Genomic DNA, 19,849 nt, shown 5'->3' with positions numbered 1-19,849 from the left:
GGCTAAATGGTTGCTTGTGGTGCTTTAAGAAAATGCTGAGTTCTTGTGAAATGTTGGGTGAATGAATGTCTAACAGGAAGTACTCTCCAAGACATTTCTAAGTATAAAACAGATACGCAGTGACCGAAGCTATAGGCTGTAGAGCCACATTGCCTGGATTTGAATTCCCACTGCAGCATCTACTTATGCGCATTTGTGCGTTGGGTACCTTCCCAGACCACTACCTGGCACAAGGAGAATGTGATGACACCAGGACTCTCGGGGAATACTCATTCCCAACAATAAGCATTAGATAACCTCAGGTACTTAGAGAGGTGTCGAGCTCTAGGCTCCACTCCGAGTGCTCCCAGAGCCACATGTGAATCAGATAGACTAGTGTATTCCTACAACATCAGCACTCCAGAGCCTGCAGAAAGAGCCTCATTACCTTAAGGCCAACCGGAGCTACACTGTGAGATTCTGTCTCGAAAAGGAAGAAGGGAAAGCAAAGCCAAGAGCGCAAGCTTGGCCTGGGAGTGCCATGTTGGAAAGGCGGAAGCAGGAACATCGCTACCTCTGAGGTTCTTTCAGAGAGTGGTTTCTCTTGGTTGTGTTCCCTTCAGAGATTGGAGACTGTCTCTGTATGCCTCTGATTTCTCAGCAGACTGGCCTTTCAAAGCAGAGCTTAGCCAGAATCCTTCTCCTTGCTTTCATTCTTTCTGTCTGTAGTCTTGGTGCACCAATCATTTTATATAGAGCGTGACATTGTAATTTCACAACAAGCTTGCTGCTGACTGACGACCTTGTGGGGAAGCAGATGAGCTGTGTGATTATAACTCGGCATTATTTATTCAATAGTGTGGCATTCTTTTACAGCCACCGTTTTATTCTCAGCACCTTTTTAAATAATAATAAAAAAAAATTACTCTAATGCTGTAGGCCCTGCAGGAGAAACAAATACCACACCAAGTGCCTCTGCTGTCTGCCAAGCACTGGCGTTTCTACGGCAGAACTGCTCTGTCTAGTGTAGTTCTCTGGTCCCCATCTTCCTTTATGCTTCTTATAATCTATCCCACCTTGTTCCTAATGATGACTGGAAGGCACAGTAACATATCAGAGTGTTGACTAAACCTGCAGGAGTGAGTAAGCAATGTTTTCTTATCACTCTGTTCCAGCGGGTCTTGATGTACTCTCCTTCTTCAAAGACCACAGTTACAAAGACGTTCTCACAAGTTAGTCACCTGTTTATAAGATGCGATTTTTAAAGTATTCAAATACTAATTTAGATTGAGTGCTGTACAGTCTGACTTAGCTTCTTTGGAGACTGAGGCAGAAGGGTTGCTTCAGTTTGGGAGTTCAAGGCCAATCTGGACAACACTGTGGAATCTGAGCTCTGGAAATGAAAGAAAACAGTGTCACGATTTGTTTAGTCTTGGCCCACAGAAAACCCCAGAGCTGTGAGTTTGGTCTAGCTTGTTTTAGCCACACAAAACTTGTCCAGATTCAGCATGACACGGGTCTCAGAGTCCTACACATTTCCTCCACACTATGCCACTATTGTCCTTTTCTGGAACTTACTCGAGTTTGTACTTGTTATATTTCTCTTTCTGTTCTTTCATCTTTGTTCTTGTTTAGCATACGTAATTCAGACTTTTCCATTAAGAGTCCATCGTTGGAATGGACATATTCACTCTTGGACAGGGCACCCAATATACTCAAGGATTCTTGTGTATTGACTTAGAATGATAATAATATATGTTTATTTTAGTGAGCATCTGTGATGTCCTAGATAATGGGCCAAGTGCTTCATCATAACCTCTCCAATCCTTGCTTTCAGATAAATACTATTCAGATAAATACTATTATCACTAGAATGCAGAACAAGGAACTGGCATTCTAAATGCTTCAGCAACTTGTCTGAGACAAACTGAGAAACTGGATCTGTAGATGAAAAGTCTTTCTTTCCCTTCCACTGCTCTCTAGGAATTAGAGGGCTGTCAGTGCTGAAAGTTGTTTCTCTGTCAGTAGTTTTTAAGACTTTTCCTTCAGTTTTACTTTATGTGTACATGTGTTTCTCCTACATGGATGTTGGTATATCACATACATGCAACACCCCCAAAGGCCAGAAAAAAAACATCAGATCCCCTGGAAACTGGAGTTACAGAAGTTGTAAGTCACTATGAGGGTGCTGGAAACTGAGCCTGGGTCCTCCGGAAGAGCAGCCAGTGCCCTTAACCACTGAGCCCTCTCTCCAGCCCCAGTGATTTCCTTTTTGAACAGGAACTTTGCAGCATACCTACAGGGCAGTGGCCACATCCTTTTGTAAGGCTGCAGCGTCTTTAAATTTTAAGCCACTGTTAATTTTGATGTGACAGTTACATGAACCTAATTACTTTTCCTTTTTCTTCTTCAGTTCGACCCACTCACAATTGAAAGCAAAAAGGCAGCCACTGTGGTGCTGATGCTCAAGTCTCCAGAGGAAGACATCTTAGCCAAAGCCTGCGAAGCCATCTATAAGTTTGCTCTGAAAGGTTTGTTCTTTTGGTGTTATCTTTCTATCTCGTTTCTGTATAGTACCATATATATAATATACATACCAGGTGCTCTGAAATGCCATAGAAGCAAAAAGAGCAGTTAGATAAACTTGCGTTGGATCATACCCAAAGTATAAGACAAATATCCACATGTACAATGTTGATATAAGAGTTAAACTGAAGGCGGCCCCACCCCTACCTCCCTGCTCCCTTCCCCACTGGACCCTTTCACCCCGGGTATTCTCCATTTCCACTTTGTTCTTCTACCCCCCTCCTTTTCCCTCCCAGCCTCCTTTGCCCAGGCTCATTGGCCCTTCCTAATTTCCTCAGCTTTACCGCCCATTTTCATGCTAATTTTGTAATTTCATCTTCCTTTACAGCTGAATAAAATTCCATTCAAATAAAATTTAAATGATCAACAGGGACAGATAGTTGTATTCAATTAAAAACCAAACCCAAACTGTATGCTGCCTTGAAGAAAGATCCTTAGAATATTAAGGCGCAAATAAAAGGTAAAAAGATATCTCATGAAAGGACTAATCAATATAAACATGGAGTGATTATATTAATATAAGAAAAATAAATAGTAAAAGGAGCCAGAGGTCATTTCATTATGATAAAGAGGTCAAAAATTTAAAGGCTGCAGAAAATCTTCCATGGACTGAATAGAGAACAGGGCTGGAGAGATGGCTCAGCTGTTAAAGGCTAGGCTCACAACCAAAAATATAAGAGAATACTCCAAATGCATACCGCTGGTATTCAAGGGAAGACAAGCATCCACAGATGGCCCCAGAGAGAGGATTCAAGACCTTTCTCTCGATAAAAGAAAGAATAAATAGACAGTAAGTCTAAAAAAAAATGGAAGATTTGACCATCAGTATTTATGAATTTAATCTGTATTGACAGAAGTCTGGAGTGAGCATTATTTCTCAGGAATAACTTACAGCACACTCACCTCAGTAAACTGTGTTCTGAGGCGCAAATCAAGACTGAACGAGGGATTCTAAACTATTCAAAATGTATCTCCATACCATGGAGAAATTACATCAGAAATCAATAAAATCAATATTCTAGCAAGTAACACCCTTCTGTGCAGCTCGTGAGTGAAAGAAAACGAGGGATAAAAGTACAAAATAATCTATAAAACTTTGTAGAATGCTGTTAAATGAGTGTTTAGATAAAAATGTATCACACCATGTTAGAAAGCAAGGTTTAGGGTCAGGGTGGCTAAAATGCTGACTGAGTTCAAATCCCTGGAGCCCATGTAAAAGCCATGTGTCTCTCTCTTCTATTCAAGTGCATGCCCTCAAATGCTAAACACACACACACACACACACACACCATACACCGCACACATACTTGCATATATGCACACACACACGTCCATACACACACACACCACATGCACACACACTCACACACACATGTACACACACACCACACACATGCACACACATACACACCTACACATACCACACACACATATACACACACAGACACACACACAGCACACACACCACTCACACACCACACACACATACATACACACACACTCACACACACCACACACACACACACTCACACACACTTGTACACACACACACACCACACACACACACCACACACACACACACACCACACACACATACCACACGCACGCACACACATACACATACACACACATACACACACACCACACATATACCACACACACACATACACACACACCACACATATAACACACACACACACACACACACACACACACACACACACAGACACACTTTTTTAAAAGTTCCAAACCAGTAGCTTCAGCTTTCTTTTAAAGAAAGGGCAATGATAAAGGAAGGATTAACCCCAAGTCAGTAATAAACATAATAGGTATCTAAGAAGAAATGAAAGGAACAGAAAACTATTATAAAGAGCAAGCCGAAGCCATGACCTGGTAAAAAGAGAAAACGAGGAATGTATGCCTCTTGGATGTATGGAATTTGTTTAAAAAACAAAAAAAACAAAAACAAAAACAAAAACCAAACCCCAGCAACTTAAATCCAACAACTGAGTTTCATGCCAAGATCCCACAATTTGTTTAACTCTGAAAAAAATTAGTCAAGGAATCCTATTCTATGAAATAGGCAGAAAAATACATCAAAAATATCAACACTAGACCTTCAGAAGCTGTAGATATAGGCTGTTACCTGGCTAGGAAAAATAAGGTTCCAGGCATAAAAGTTGCCAATTAACCGACTTTGAGATGAGATGATTTCCAGGTGAGGGCAACACAGTCTCTGAGATCCTGACTGCTGAAAGGAGTGGGCAGGAGGCTCAGAGCCAGAGATGTGGTGGGCAAACAGGCCAGAAATGCGTGGTTGGTGACTGTGAGGGAGGAAGGTGCCCTCAAGCCGAGAGATGCTGAGAAGAAACAGGACACAGACTGGAGTACAGTCCAGTGGTTTAGCATTTGCTCAGCTTTCATGAGGTCCTGGGTTCCATTCTCACCCCACCCCAAGAAAGACCATGGAGAGAAATGGCCTCTCATGGAGCTTTCGGGAGAAACATAGATCACTTTGACATCCACTTGGCTTTTACCTGTGGAAGTCTATTTCAGATTTCTACCTTTCTGACCCAAAGATAAAAACTTCACTGTTTTCAGACACAGACTTTGTGGAGTCGATTAAAGTATCCACAGGAAAATAATACACCTTTTTTAATGAATAAAAGCATGATCAAAGGGCTAGTTCAGCAGTCAAGAGCACTTGCTGCAGTTATAGAGGACTTGGACCCAGTTCCCAGAACACACATCTGGTGGTTCACCACTGCCTATAACTCTAATTCCAGGGTTTGTGCCCTCTTATGACTTCTGCAGGCACTGTACACACACACACACACACACACACACACACACACACACAGAGAGAGAGAGAGAGAGAGAGAGAGAGAGAGAGAGAGAGCACAGACATATATGCAGCAAAACACTTATACAAATAAAACATTTTTAAAACCCACAAATTTTATATACAGAGAAGCATAAGGATGTCTGGGATGCTGTGACAATATTAGGACACCGCTCTGAGCTGGCCTGTTGTGAGTTCAGAGCTGAGGATGAGCCTATGAACGTCAAGGGACGAAAGAGCAGTGAATACACTGGGGGCCGGAGCCTGCAGGTTTTTCTGAAATTGAAGAGGGATATAAAGGGCAAACGAGAGTGAAGTGGCACAGGTCAAAGCTCCCTGCACCAAAGGTATTCATATTCATGCATGGTCTTGTTTTACCCATGGTGTCAGGTGAGGAGAATAAAGCAACCCTCCTTGAACTTGGAGCTGTGGAGCCTTTGACCAAACTGCTCACCCACGAAGACAAAATTGTAAGAAGAAATGCTATGATGATCTTTGGTATTCTGGCTTCTAACAGTGAGTAACAATGCTTCAAAATGAACAAACTCTCCATCTTTCAAGTTTAATTTTAAGGGATTTGTCTAAGTTTTATTTAAGCCAACTTTAATATTAGCAAAAAAAGGGGGGAGTACAGTGTAACTAGTGATTTCATATTTTTTTAAAGATGTGTTTGTTGAATGTTGCACCTGCATGTGAGTGCAATAGTCTGTGACGGCCAGAAGAGGGCGATGGAGCTCCTGGAGCTGGAATTAGTGGTGGTGTGTGCCTGCACACATGTCAGTTAAGGCTTCGATATCAATTCCCTAGTGGATGAAACTCACAGTAGTGTTTTGATAAACTGTCTTTTAAAAAACTGACTATTGATTGTATTAAAAAAAAGTTGTATTTACCTTTGAATCAGATTCAAATATTTTTATATATTTAGAAATGTGGCATTATAGTACCAGCAAAAATGGTCTTGTGGCTTTTAGAACAGCAGTTTGTCAGACTCAGGCCAACAGAGGCAGTCTATGGCTGTGAACAGGAGGTATCTGTTCAGGCACAAGGCACAACTCTGTGTTTCAGGGTAGTTTTTTAATCACAAACTTTGTAACTTAGGAAAAAGCTTCAAAAAATATATGGAGCCAACAACTTTGTAACTACAAAAAAAAAAAAATCAATGATACCCTTAATGGAGAATGAATCCAACCAGACACAAACCGGAGTCTCCAAGTTACAGAATGTGGTCGAGTTTATCACTTTGTCCCTTGCCGAGGCCTCTCCTGGGTACAGCATGGATTCTTCTTTTCCTGTCCCCAACCAACAGTTTTTCTAGATAATTGAATGATATGCACAGATATTTAGATTTTCAATGACTGTTTTTCTATTTGTTTTTTTTCTTTATTTCTCTTTTTGCCCATTCATCTATAATCTAACATTTATTTCTTGAGAAACTCTCCTAATTGTTGGTGAAAATTCTCAGCTCAGGAAATAGAAATGGCATTTTATGGGTTGAGGATTTTGTGACTCTAAATTACTAAGTATTAGAAGATGGAGGGATGACTCAGTAGTTAAGAGTACATACTGCTCTTGCAGAGGACCAGAATTTCATTTCCGGTACCTACACTAGGTGGTTCATACTGCCTATAACTCCAGATTAAGGAAGGTCTATGGCCTATGGCCACCTCCTGCACAGGGAGACACACACAAAATTAGAAAACAAATAAAATTTTTAAAGGAATATTTTCAAGTGTGTGTGTTAATTGAGAGGTTCTCTGGGACCTCCCTATAGCCTGGGTGTGGTTGGTGCTAGGAGGACACAGGCCATTTGCTTGCCCAGTGAGGAGAGTGCTGCTGCCCTCAGGGTTCTAGAAAATACCTGGCTCTCTGCTGTAATGATTAAGGATGACAAATCCAGAATGCATATCTGGTGTGACGACCTATGATGGTATAATGATTCCATGCATTGGATTTTTTAAAAGCCATTATTTGAATTAATTGCTTTGTTATTTGATGATGGAGCTAACACATGGCATCCCTGGCTGCTTGGCAAAATCTCATTTTCTTGGAAGAATCAACATCTTTCACAGCTATAACTCCGCTTCCCACACGTGTCCTAGAAAATGTGGATAGAGATGAGCAAGTAGCCTCTGGACCCTAAGGAGTCTTGCCTCCAGGCTAATCTGTAAACAATCGCACCTCCACACTGCCCAGTTACAGCATCCTTGGCATGTCTAACAGCAACAATGGATGCTCCTTGGAATGCATGTCTTCCTGTGACTTTCACACCCCTGGAACCACTGTGCTCACAGCAGATGAATTGATGGGGTCACCAGAATTCTGGCTGCGGAAACTTGCTGTGGGAGACAGAGCTCCCTTCCACAACCTCCTTCTCCTCCTCCTTTTTCTGTTTCTCCTTCTCCTTCTCCTCCCCCTCTCCCTTCCCTGTTTCCCTTTTCCCCTTTCCTGCTTTTTCTTTCCCTGCTTCTTCTTTTCCACTTCCTCCTCCTTCCCCTTCCTCCTCTTCTGGAAGTTACTGAGCTGTGTGTCTGTGCCAAGCTAAGGTGATTCAAATAGACATTGAAATTACTTTACTGGACCTCCTTTTTTCAGTCAAAACACAGCTGCCGCCCCCTCTGTCTCCTGCCAGTTTATATTTAATTCGTTGAGAACACATAGCAGACGCAGTGACTGTTGTCAGCCCCAGAACATCCACCAGAGACCCTGTGCCAGGTGTCAGGCAACCTCAGAAAGCAGCACCTTGGGTCAATCAGAGCCACCCCAGGTAGATGGTGCTGTAAAGAGGTGGAAGGTCAAGAATGAATTAAATGGTAAAACCAGCATATGTAGTTGAGAAAGCAGTCAAGCCTGACAGAGCAGTGCCCACTTGTACTGTCAGTACAGGGGAGGTGGAGGCAGAGGAATTGCAGTGACTTTGGCCTGGCTAACATAATGAATTCTAGCCCAGCTGGGACTACAAAGTGAGGCCCTGTCCAAAAGTTAATACAATCGAAACAGGTCTGATGAAGTTAGAGCAGGTATTAAAGTCACTGACAGATCTGCCTCAACCAGAAATCATAGGTAGCATCCTGCTTCACCCGGCCCTGGCTTGGGTCAGAATTTCTATCCAGCTGCCATAATGGAGTAAAATGCACAGTTGTAAAAGAAGGAACCAAGACTAACACTGCGTTCTGAGCAGCTTGCCTGTTATTTTTTGCTGATTTAACCTCAAGAAGAGGCAGGGAGGACTCTTTGAACAATCCAGTGTCAAAGCAGAATGATAAATCCATCAATTAGGTCACCAGTGCACAGAGTTGCATTGAACAAGAAGCATTCATCAAGCAGGGAGGAGTGGGGCAGTGGAATGGATGGACCCACAGAGTGGTTCCTGCGCACCTCCGGTCACTCAGTCTATATCTTTTGGCATGAGACTATCCGATGAAGACTGTTAGCTTGGTTAGACAAAATAAGGTGTGGCATCAACCTGAGGCCACAAGGAACATGCATCTACGGGCTTTTCCTGTGACTGCCGATCACACAGGAAGAAAGCAATTGGAGAGCGCACATGCACCACCATGGCTCACCTTATGGTCAGGAGCACCTCAAGAAGTTCTGAAGTGCAGAAATGCATAAAGCTGCCTTTTATATATACACAGGGGAAAGTGCTTGGATATCTACAATCCCAGAAATCATAAATAGGCTTTTTTTATTAGATATTTTCTTTATTTACATTTCAAATGTGATCGTGAATGTTCCCTATACCCTCCCCGCCCCCCTCCCCCCCCCCCCCGGTCCCAATAAACACTCACTCCCACTTCTTGGCCCTGGAGTTCCCCTGTACTGGGGCATGGCGTTTTGCAAATTGTATCTTGGATATTCTCAGTTTCTGGGCTAAAATCCACTTATCAGTGAGTGCATATCATGTGAGTTCTTTTGTGATTGGGTTACCTCACTCAGGATGATGCCCTCCAGGTCCATCCATTTGCCTAAGAATTTCATAAATTCATTCTTTTTAATAGCTGAGTAGTACTCCATTGTGTAAATGTACCACATTTTTTTGTATTCATTCCTCTGTTGAGGGGCATCTGGGTTCTTTCCAGCTTCTGACTATTATAAATAGGGCTGCTATGAACATAGTGGTGCATGTGTCCTTGTTACCAGTTAGAACATCTTCTGGGTATATGCCCAGGAGAGGTATTTCAGGATCCTCTGGTAGTACTATGCCCAATTTTCTGAGGAACCACCAGACTGACTTCCAGAGTGGCTGTATAAGCTTGCAATCCCACCAGCAATGGAGGAGTGTTCCTCTTTCTCCCCATCCTCGCCAGCATCTGCTGTCACCTGAATTTTTGATCTTAGCCATTCTGACTGGTGTGAGGTGGAATCTCAGGGTTGTTTTGATTTGCATTTCCCTGATGATTAAGGATGCTGAACATTTTTTCAGGTGCTTCTCAGCCCTTCGGTATTCCTCAGTTGAGAATTCTTTGTTTAGCTCTGTACCCCATTTTAATGGGGTTATTTAAATTTCTGGAGTCTAGCTTCTTGAGCTCTTTGTATATATTGGATATTAGTCCCCTGATTTAGGATTGGTAAAAATCCTTTCCCAATCTGTTGGTGGTCTTTTTGTCTTATTGACAGTGTCTTTTGCCTTACAGAAGCTTTGCAATTTTATGAGATCCCATTTGTCAACTCTTGATCTTACGGCATAAATATGCTTTTTTAAAGCATAGAAAAATAAGGAACTTTTGGTACAGTTGTCACAAAAATTGTTCTGAAGTATGCAGGCTGGCACCAGTACAGCACTTGCTAAGGGTGCATGGGGTTTGCCTCCCAGAGCCTTGCAAGGCTCCAAGTAGAATGCTGAGGATGGTACCTATCATTAAGTGCAGAAAATGCACTGTTAAAACCTGCTGTTGGACCGTAAATGTCATCTCCTGCTGTATTGATCACAGGTTGGGCCTGGAAACCTGACTGAGTCCATGTAGGGATGAAGAAATGACAGATGTCATGGTTTGAATAAAAATGTCCCCCATATGCCCATAGGGAGTGGCACTTTAGAAGGTGTGGCTTGTTGGAGTAAGTGTGGCCTTATTAGAGGAAGTATGTCACCAGGGGCAGGTTTTGAGGTCTCAGATATTCAAGCCAAACCTAGTGGCTAACTGTCTCTTCCTGATGCCTTCGGATCCAAGTATAGAACTCAGCTACTTCCCTAATACCTTGTCTGCTTGCATGCTACCATGCTTCCTGTTATGATGATAATGGACTAAAGCTCTGAACTGTAAGCCAGCCCCAATTAAATGCTTTCCTTTTAAAGAGTCACCATGGTCACTGTGTCTCTTCACAAAAATAAAATCCTAACTAAGACACACATACAGACAGAAAGTCTGGGGTCAGGCAGGTGTCCTTATGGAGGGCAGCAAATTCTCGTAAGGAATCCAGAACCACTGTGGGCTTATTAGGTACAGCTCAGGGAGAAAGGCAAGCCAGTTTCATAGGAGGTCTTTGTAGGGATGTAATCTCTAGGAAGCTGTTGCTAATGCTTTCGGTAAACCCGTCAACATTCACACATGGACTGAGAGGCAGGCTTTGCCAGTTCCCCAAGCCTGACCCAGGGGAGGCTTTGTCAATTCCCACAAGGCACTGGGTCCTTATCAATAACACACATTCAGGATTTCCTCTGCTTCCCACTGCCCACCACCTCGGAACATTGCACTTGTCTAGCTACAGACAAAGGCTGCTTTATTTGTTGGACCTTCACCCACTTGCAGCAGAAACAGAGAAATCCGAAGTTCTGACACATTGAAGAAAAGCCACCTCCACATCCCACAGGAAAAGGTGCTCAGTGAGTGACAGAGGACGGGAGGATAAAGGGACCAAACAGAGAAGTTGCAAAACTGAAAAACAGCAACATCTTTCTTTTTCCTCAAAAAGCTGGAGTTAAGTCATCAAGGAGCAGGGGGCAGGGAGGTACCTGTTGAGCCTTAGCCGAGCAGACCACATAGAAGTGAACTTCAAACACCAATACCTTTCTAAGTACTTTTGACATCTCCTATAAGTGGAATGTAACCAATCAGAATATATCAGTTAAAATACATTAAAATAATTGTTTGCATTCTGCACAAGCTTATGAAAATTAAACTTAAAACCAACCTTTAAATGGAGAAACTAAGTGACTGCAGGTTCCCGTCTCCTTCTGATATCCCTACAACATCAGCTAAGCCTCTAGGAAAACTGAGGAAGAGCCAGAGGACCAGGACACCTACGACAAAATATGGTCTTTTAGACATGACGGGGAAGCGGCTCCAAAGAAATCTCAACAATATGGTTTCCTAAAAAAGACCTTGCAAAATGACGACAGTCAACTTGCCAGTGTGAATGGGGGAATCCACAGTGCTCCATCCTTAGATGAAGAGCTACAGAGAGAAGATGAATTAGGGACAAGCTTGAAAGGCATATAATTCCTAGAAGTTGGCTCTAAACACATGTACATGTGAGTGATGGTAGGTTGTACATACACACACACACACACAGAGGCAGGGGGAAGGGGGATATGGAAGGAACTGGAGTGGGGGGAAGGGTGGAAATGATGTAATATGGCACTCAGGTATAAACATTTCAAAACAAAATTAATATAATAAACAAGTAAGGACACTGTAAGCTAGCTTGGCTGGTGTGTTCCAGGTCTATCTGGCATGTTGCTGTTACCATGCTTAGTGTTGATAAAGAGGCAGAGGCTAGTGGAGTAAACTGACCCGAGCATGAAACCTGCTACCTCCTTGTTCCATGCTTAGACCTCAGTATTTTATCTGTGAGATTCGGTAGAAGCACCTGTCTCCTAAGGAAATACTTAAAGACATCGCCATTAGTATTTTAATAAACATTCGTATTTTGTCTCTTCCTTTGTAGGCGATGTTAAGAAGCTCTTGAGGGAGTTAGAAGTTATGAATTCTGTGATTGCTCAGCTCTCCCCAGAAGGTAACTTTGCGTCCTACTTTTATTTCCAAAATGAAACTGATTTTTTTTTACATTTTATTAAACTACACATCAAAAAGAACTTAGGAGCCATCAGCTATGAATTGTCATTATAATCTTACAAACCACCAAACCACAGCTCCATTTTCAATTTCCAGAAAGTGTGATGTGAGCAAGGTTTGTAGAGTTTGTTGTCCAAAGCCTCTGTCTCTCTGTCCCTGTCTCTGTCTCCATCTCTCTCTCTCTCTCTCTCTCTCTCTCTCTCTCTCTCTCTCTCTCTCTTTCTCTCTCTCTCTGTGTGTGTGTGTGTGTGTGTGTGTGTGTGCATGTTACTAAAATTGAGTCCAGGCATTTGCTTATGTTCAGAGAGTACTTCACCACTGCACTATATCCCACAGCACTGGATCAGTAGCACCTCCTGCCCTTGCCTGCCAAATCATTAGGATCACAAGTGTTAGGATCACACACTGCTCAAATAGATTGTGAAGAAGAGCGTTTGTAAATAGCTAACAGGCTGTCTCATTTATTTGTGATGTACAGAAGAAGTTGTCATCCATGAGTTTGCTAGTCTTTGTCTTGCGAACATGTCCGTAGAGTACACAGGGAAAGTCCAGATATTTGAGCATGGTGGACTGGAGCCGCTCATCAGACTGCTGAGCAGCTCAGACCCGGACGTGAAGAAGAATTCTATTGAGTGCATCTACAACTTGGTACAGGTAAGGCTAACTTCTAAACAGTGTTTTGATGTTACTACAACTCAGTGCTAAAGGCTAAATACAGGAAGCTCTGAGATTTAGCCTGAACACTGTTAAAAAAAACAATGTTTGGGCAAAAGCCAGTTATAAGGGATGGGGCTGGAGAGATGGATCAGGGATCAGGAGCACTGGCTTCTCTTCGTGGACACAGGTTGCAGTTCCCAGCACCCACATGGTGGTTTACAGCCATCTGCAGCTCCAGTTCAGGGAGATCTGATGACCTCTTTGGTCTCTGTAGGTACTGTATGCACAGGCTACACAGGCATGTAGGCACATGTATGCACAGGCTACACAGGCATGTAGGCAAGACAGCCGTACACGTAAGGTATTTTCAGAAGCCCATCATGGCATTTTTCTTCTCCTTTAAAAAGGGAAATATTTTAAGACTCAACAGTTGCACATGGTTGTTCTCAGCACACTTAGTATTAATCACTCAGAAAAAAAAATAATGGAAACTTCAAGTCTTTCAGTTTTCCCTTTTTATAAGTAATTATCTATCGCAAGAAAAGAAATGAATTTCAGTTTTAAAAGAACAAAATGACAGTGCATTCAGTTCATCTGAATGCACTGGGCTTGCTTTGAAATGGGAAATGTACAATTCATGTCAAATCTGGGAAGGGACAACACACACACACACACACACACAACCCACCGCTCTCACCTCAAATCACACGAGAAAGCTCATTCTAAAGCCAAACTTGAGTAATCTTGGCCTGGAAAGTAGAGGGCTCCATGTCCCCAGGTGGAAGCAGGTCCATGAGGTTTTACAGGAAGCAGAATAAAGAAAGTCGCAAGCCAAGGCACCGTAGATGCAGTTACAGCAAGATAGGGGAATCTGCCCTGTGGGCCTCAGAGGATATCTAGGGCAGTCTTAGCTTTGGGTTGGTAGGAGCTTATAGTAGGCTAGAGTAATAAATTCCAAAAGATTTGTATCTATTAGCCTGTTAGTTCTGACATGGATGAGCAAGGATCAACTGTCCACGGGGCCAGAACTAACACAAGGTAAGGTAATCAGGCTGTGAGCCCGCAGTGTCCTAACCTCTCACATCACCAATGCCTTGACATCAGGCTGTGCAGACACAGCTTCTTGCCAGAAATTCTCATTCATGAAAGCAAGCCGCTGGGGCAGTCCTGGTGGGCTCAGAGAATTAGGTGGCCAATGGCCAAAGCTTCGGACTGTTCATTGGGAAAACCTGGCATCCGAGTCTGCTCAGTGTAATTTATTATTCCCAGCAACAAGGTGCCCTCTCTTCAGGATGCTTTCCTGTAGAACATAGCTGCCGTGCCCCTCCCCACTGTGCTGTTCCCTGTATCCTGTCCTCACCTAGAACCGGTCAGTTTAGAGTAGTGATTCTCAACCTTCAATCCTAAAATTATTTTCATTGCTCCTTCATAACTGTAATTTTGCTACTGTTATGAATCATAACATAAATATCTGATATGCAATATGATAGGATCTTTTGACCCATAGAGGGGCGTGACCCACAGGTTGGTAACCTCTTGTTTAGAGAGCTTTACCAGCCGTCCCTGCTGCTTTTTCTGCTCAGGCTTCATAACAACAACCAAGTTTGCTTGGTAAGCTTTGGGTCAGCTGAAATCCTAAGGCGCAGCATGAGGGGAAAGGGAGGTGACTGAGAGACAGTTTCTAGGTAGGAAGATGGGAAGTGGCTCAGAAACGTTCTCAGCGGGTCCTGGCCACATGGTGTCCTCGTGCTCCTGAAACAGGCATCATCATCTGGGGGAAGTTCAACTGCTTTCTGCTGTCTGCTGTCCCTGATCCTCTAACCTCCCATCCCTCACCATCCCAGCTTACTGTTGCTGTGATAAAATACCCTCACAAAACCAATTTAAGGGAGAACATGTTGTTTCTGGCTCATAATTCAAAGTATGTACTCCATCGTGGCAGGAAATTAATGACGCAAGGAGCTTGCAGCTTCGGGTCACATCACATCCACAGTCAGAGAGCAGAGAACAATGAATTCCTGTGCTCAACTAACATCTTCCATTTCACACAGCACAGGATCTGCCACCCAGGGAGTGGTCCCACAGACAATTAAGATGTGTGTTCTCATATCAGTTACTGTAATCAAGATAATCCCCGAAGCTCTCCTCAGCCCAGAGAGCCTCTTGCAGGTGTGCTTACAGGCTTGTCTCTAGGGTGATTTTTGTGTTGTCCGTAGTAGTCCATTAACACTGTCAGTCCAACTCACTCAGCAGACTCCAAACTTTCTATCTATGGATTTCTGATTTTAATCTCATGACTCCTTGTGGTTCTTTTTCTTCCGAGTGGAAATAAGAAGCATGCCCTCTACAGTTCTTCCTAACAGAATCACTGGGGACTAAGGAGATACTCGGGCCACAAGCTGGGTGGCTCAACATAACAGTCAGTTCTGGGTCAAGAGGTTCAAAGTTTCAATGTTATCATGACTTATCCTCCAGACACTGGACAGAACTGTTCCTCATTGCCCAGTTATTTCTGGTAGCCAGCACTCTAGACGGCCTCTATTGTCTCCATCCTCGTGGGGACACGTTTCCTATCTTATATGGACACCGCTAAGGACCCACTATACTCCAGGATGACCCCATCCTCCCAAATTAGATCCACAGTGACTCTCTCTCTCCACATTCTGGTCAATTCTGAGCCCCTGGAGGAAATTACTCCACTCATTTTAAAGCCATCTATAACTTTTATGCCTGAAGGAAGCTGAATATTTAGAGGTTAGGTGAAAGAGGAAGAAAGGCTAAGGTGAATGTGGAGGCTTTCCCTTTGTGTGTGTGTGTGTGTGTGTGTGTGTGTGTGTGTATGTGTGTGTGTGACTGTGTGTATATCCATGTGTGTATGAGTGTGACTGTGTGTGTGTGTGTGCATATGTATGTCTATGTGTATATATGTGTGTGAATGTATCTGAGTGTTGTGCATACATGTTTATGTGGGTGTGTGCACATCTGTGCATGTGAATGTGGAGGCCAGAGATCAATGTCCAGTCTTTTTTGACTATTCTCTACCTTACCTTTTGGGGAATCTCACTAACATGATGATGAAGAAGATCAGCTGGCTGCCCACTAAGTTCCAGGAATCCACCTATTCTGTCTCCCTGGAGCTAGAATGCAGGCTTGCTGCAAGCCTGGCTTCTTTACATGGGTCCTGGATATCCAGATCCACCTTCTCAGGCTTAAGTGGCAAACGCTCAGCTGACTGAGGCACATCCCCAGATCTCCTTTTTACCCTTAATGCTATTTTAATTACATTTTTGCTTTTTTAAAAGTCATGATACAGTAGTAGTGAGAGTTTGGGAGTTTTCTCCACTGTTCCATACAACATCTTTTGCCCCATAATTGCTACCAGGATTGATTCTTCACATGTAGCTGATTCTCTGAGGTCATGTGTGTCTTAAGTCAAGGTCATGAATTTGAGAAAATCCTGCTATAAATTTGCATACAGGTGAATGGTACAGGTGTTTCACAAACAACCCCCTGAAGATAAAGAACCCATGCCATTATTTATCAAATACTATTTGAAACAGTCTATCAGTGTGAAAGGAATTGCATTATGGATACATTTCAATGTATGACTGTTTATAGAAGTTTGCAGCAATATGAACCCTGCGGGTCATAGATGTTGTTGAGTTCCTTTGACAATGTCTGCACAAATAAATATTGTGTTACTTTCCATTAAGAGTTTTCTTTTGTCTGTGAGTTATTTTGGAATCTGGAAACAAAGATGGAGAAGTTATAATGTAATAATAGATGCTCCCCATTCTGGAGATTGTGTTTTGTTGTACAAATGATATGACTCGTGTTCTCACTTGTATCCCACCTCAGGATTTTCAGTGTCGGACTACACTTCAAGAGCTAAATGCAATCCCTCCAATATTAGAACTTTTGAGGTCAGAGTACCCCATTATCCAGCTGCTGGCTCTCAAAACCTTGAGTGTCATCACGTGCGATAAGGAGACTCGGACGATGCTGAAGGAAAATCAAGGGCTGGACCACCTCACCAAGATCCTGGAGACCAAGGTACTCATGTCGTTCCAAGATGTCCTCAGGCCTGGATGGTTTTAATTCTAATAAGCAGAGTTTACAGGAGCAAGTCATTAATTGCTGTGTAAAGTCTATTAGGCTGTTTAAAGGCCTAGTTAGAGAGACCATCTAGAACTGATAGGAAAAAAGTCTTCTAGCTTTGAAGGTCTAAGATTTTTCTGGAACACCTAGAATCAGTCTTTTGATCTCTCTGCCCATCATGATTTTCTGTGAAATGAGGCAAGCAGAGTGATCTACCTTCCAAATACATTGTGAAACATCGGAGGTGATGCTGGACAGTTCCCAAAGGGTTTGCAAGGACTGTATCTCCCACTTGAAGAGTTTCTGTGTGTCTTACATCTCCTGGTTACAAACACCAGTCTAGCAGGATGCTTCAGACCATGTAGCTGCACAGACTTGACTCAGATCCATGCTGAAAGAATCCCCAGGCTTAATTCTAGATCCAGATGTTGATGTGTAGATTTCAGATCCACTGCTTCTACTCCAATACACTATATTAAACAACCTACTTAGCTCCTTTTAGAAAGTAAAGAAAGTGAGACAGTCTAGGAGGTTAAAGGCTCCTTGAATATTAATATTAACATTAAGCTTCAGATTAACCAATTGTCCCAGTCCTCACTCCGGCAGCAACAGGAACGACAAGGACACCAAGGCGGGTTCACGCAGCAACTTCTTTTACTTGTGGCTTTTCCCCCTACAGCTCTCTTCCCTTAGGCTTCTTCCCCTACTCTTTCTTGCAGCTTTTCTTACAACTTCACTTACAACAGCTTCTCTTACTACAACTAGCTTCTACTTAGGGCAATGGCTAAACAACTATACTCCTATACTCGAGCTGACTGACCTCATCTAGCTCCACCCCACCTCATCCAATCAGAATTCACACACACACACACACACACACACACACACACACACACACACACACACACACACAAAAGCTTCAGGCACGAGCTCAGGTCGGTCACTGATAGGCTGACAGGTCCGGATCACGAGGAACGGTTCAGCCTGGCAGGCAGCCCACGCATGCAGCTTCATTGCGCATGCTCGGATGAGGCAGTAAACATATTGGCCCATGCAGCACCCGCTTCCCGCACCATCCATCAGGTTTTCTCCTAAAACATTAGAGACCTCCGAGATTATACAAAGCTGAGAAAATAAAGCACAATTTCAAAAGCTGTTCTGACACAAGCCTATTCCCTTGCCATATACATCTATGTCTGATTCCATGACACCCTGTTACCTTGTGCATCAGCTCTGTGTCGAGACTTTACATTTATGGGGTAGAACTATAACTGTACTATATATATATATATGCTATATATACTGTTAGAACTATATAGAATCTAATGGTACTATTATTTTGTCCTATCAATTTGTCCTATAATTTCAAATGAAAGATGTAAATCAGAGAGGTTACTCTGTTCAGTGAACCATAGGTATAAAGGGATTAACCACAAAATAAATGATTGTGTCACAGTTCTATCTCCTGTCTTCTTGGAATTAAAATAAAAAGCATAGAAAGATCTGTTCTGTGTGGTAGACACAGGTATTATATGTATGTGACTTTATTACCTTCCCATCTCTTTCAAAGTATGACAAACTATAAAATAACAATAATTATATCACTAAACATGATATATATATAACATATCTATTTATTAGATATATCTGTTTATATTTGTATTATTCTGCATAACATACATCATATAATTATCACATGTTTATATCATTGTATATATCAGATATATTATACATATCATATGCAATTATTGCATCATTAATCTCATTTAACAGATGTGAAAAAATGAGGCTGACAGGTTAAATACCTGTATGAAGTCACAGAAAGTGCAACTATACACAGAAAGTGAAAAAATATGAAGTATTTTCAGTCTACTATGGATATTTTATTTGGAAATTAAATTATACTAAAATACATAGAATGAAATATAAAAGTTTCCTATCTAGGGCTGGAGCACAAGGCTCAAAGTGATGTTCGTTATGTTTTCTATGCACTGAAACTCCTCAGCAGGGTAGCGAGGCCAACACAAAAGAAGGCTACAAAATCCTAACAAACTTGAAAGCAGACCTGAAAGACAGAAAGCCCAAAGAGAACAGGAAAATCTACTGGAACTATTAAGTCGATTTCTCAAGGTCACAGAATAAGTCAATTCATTAAAAAACTGTGTTTCTGTATCTAGTAATGAGCATTCATAAAGCAATATAAACATAACTCAAGTTACAATACTTTCTGTGTGGATGTATGTTTACTGGTTTTGTGTGTATGTTTGCATATGGTGTCAGTGGGCACATGTTTGTGGAGGCCAGTGATCAAAATCAGGTGTCTTCCTCAATTGCTTTCTCTTTACTTCCTGAGATAGTGTGTCTGATTGAACCTGGAGCTGACCAATTCAGCTAGACTGGAAGGCCAGCAAGCCCCAGGCATCCTCCTGTCTCAGCATCCCCAGCACTGAGATCACACACCCATGTGTGCTCAGGCCAACGGGGTTGCCTGAAAAGCACTTCAAGGACTGAGTGAGTTCCCTAGACTACTACAGTATATTCTTAATGCATGAACTGCAAAGAATTAAATTATCAAAATTTGTGTCAAATATATTCTTGGAAGAAGTGCAAAACAGCACTAAGGAACACTTTGATGGAGAGCTCTTCCATGTCTGTGGGTTATAGCATGATTTCA

General features: G+C 42.4%; 1 protein-coding gene across 6 annotated transcripts in view; it reads left to right on the top strand.

The window, feature by feature from the left end:
- The window catches only part of Armc3 (armadillo repeat containing 3), a 96,354-nt gene that overhangs the window by 17,161 nt on the left and 59,344 nt on the right, over positions 1 to 19,849 (top strand). For all 6 annotated transcript variants that reach the window (XM_085835146.1, XM_085835147.1, XM_021156443.3 and 3 more), the window contains exons 3-7: positions 2,393 to 2,510; positions 5,798 to 5,923; positions 12,293 to 12,361; positions 12,899 to 13,074; positions 16,936 to 17,130. In XM_085835146.1, coding sequence (XP_085691272.1) covers positions 2,393 to 2,510; positions 5,798 to 5,923; positions 12,293 to 12,361; positions 12,899 to 13,074; positions 16,936 to 17,130 — 684 coding nt within the window. The remainder of the gene's footprint in view (positions 1 to 2,392; positions 2,511 to 5,797; positions 5,924 to 12,292; positions 12,362 to 12,898; positions 13,075 to 16,935; positions 17,131 to 19,849) is intronic.

The sequence above is a fragment of the Mus caroli genome, unplaced genomic scaffold (assembly GCF_978045245.1).
Source record: "Mus caroli unplaced genomic scaffold, Mus_caroli_1 scaffold_2, whole genome shotgun sequence".
NCBI classification, from domain to species: Eukaryota; Metazoa; Chordata; class Mammalia; order Rodentia; family Muridae; genus Mus; species Mus caroli.
The sequence above is the reverse complement of the archived record's forward strand: the minus strand, read 5'-3'. Positions and strand labels throughout refer to the sequence as shown.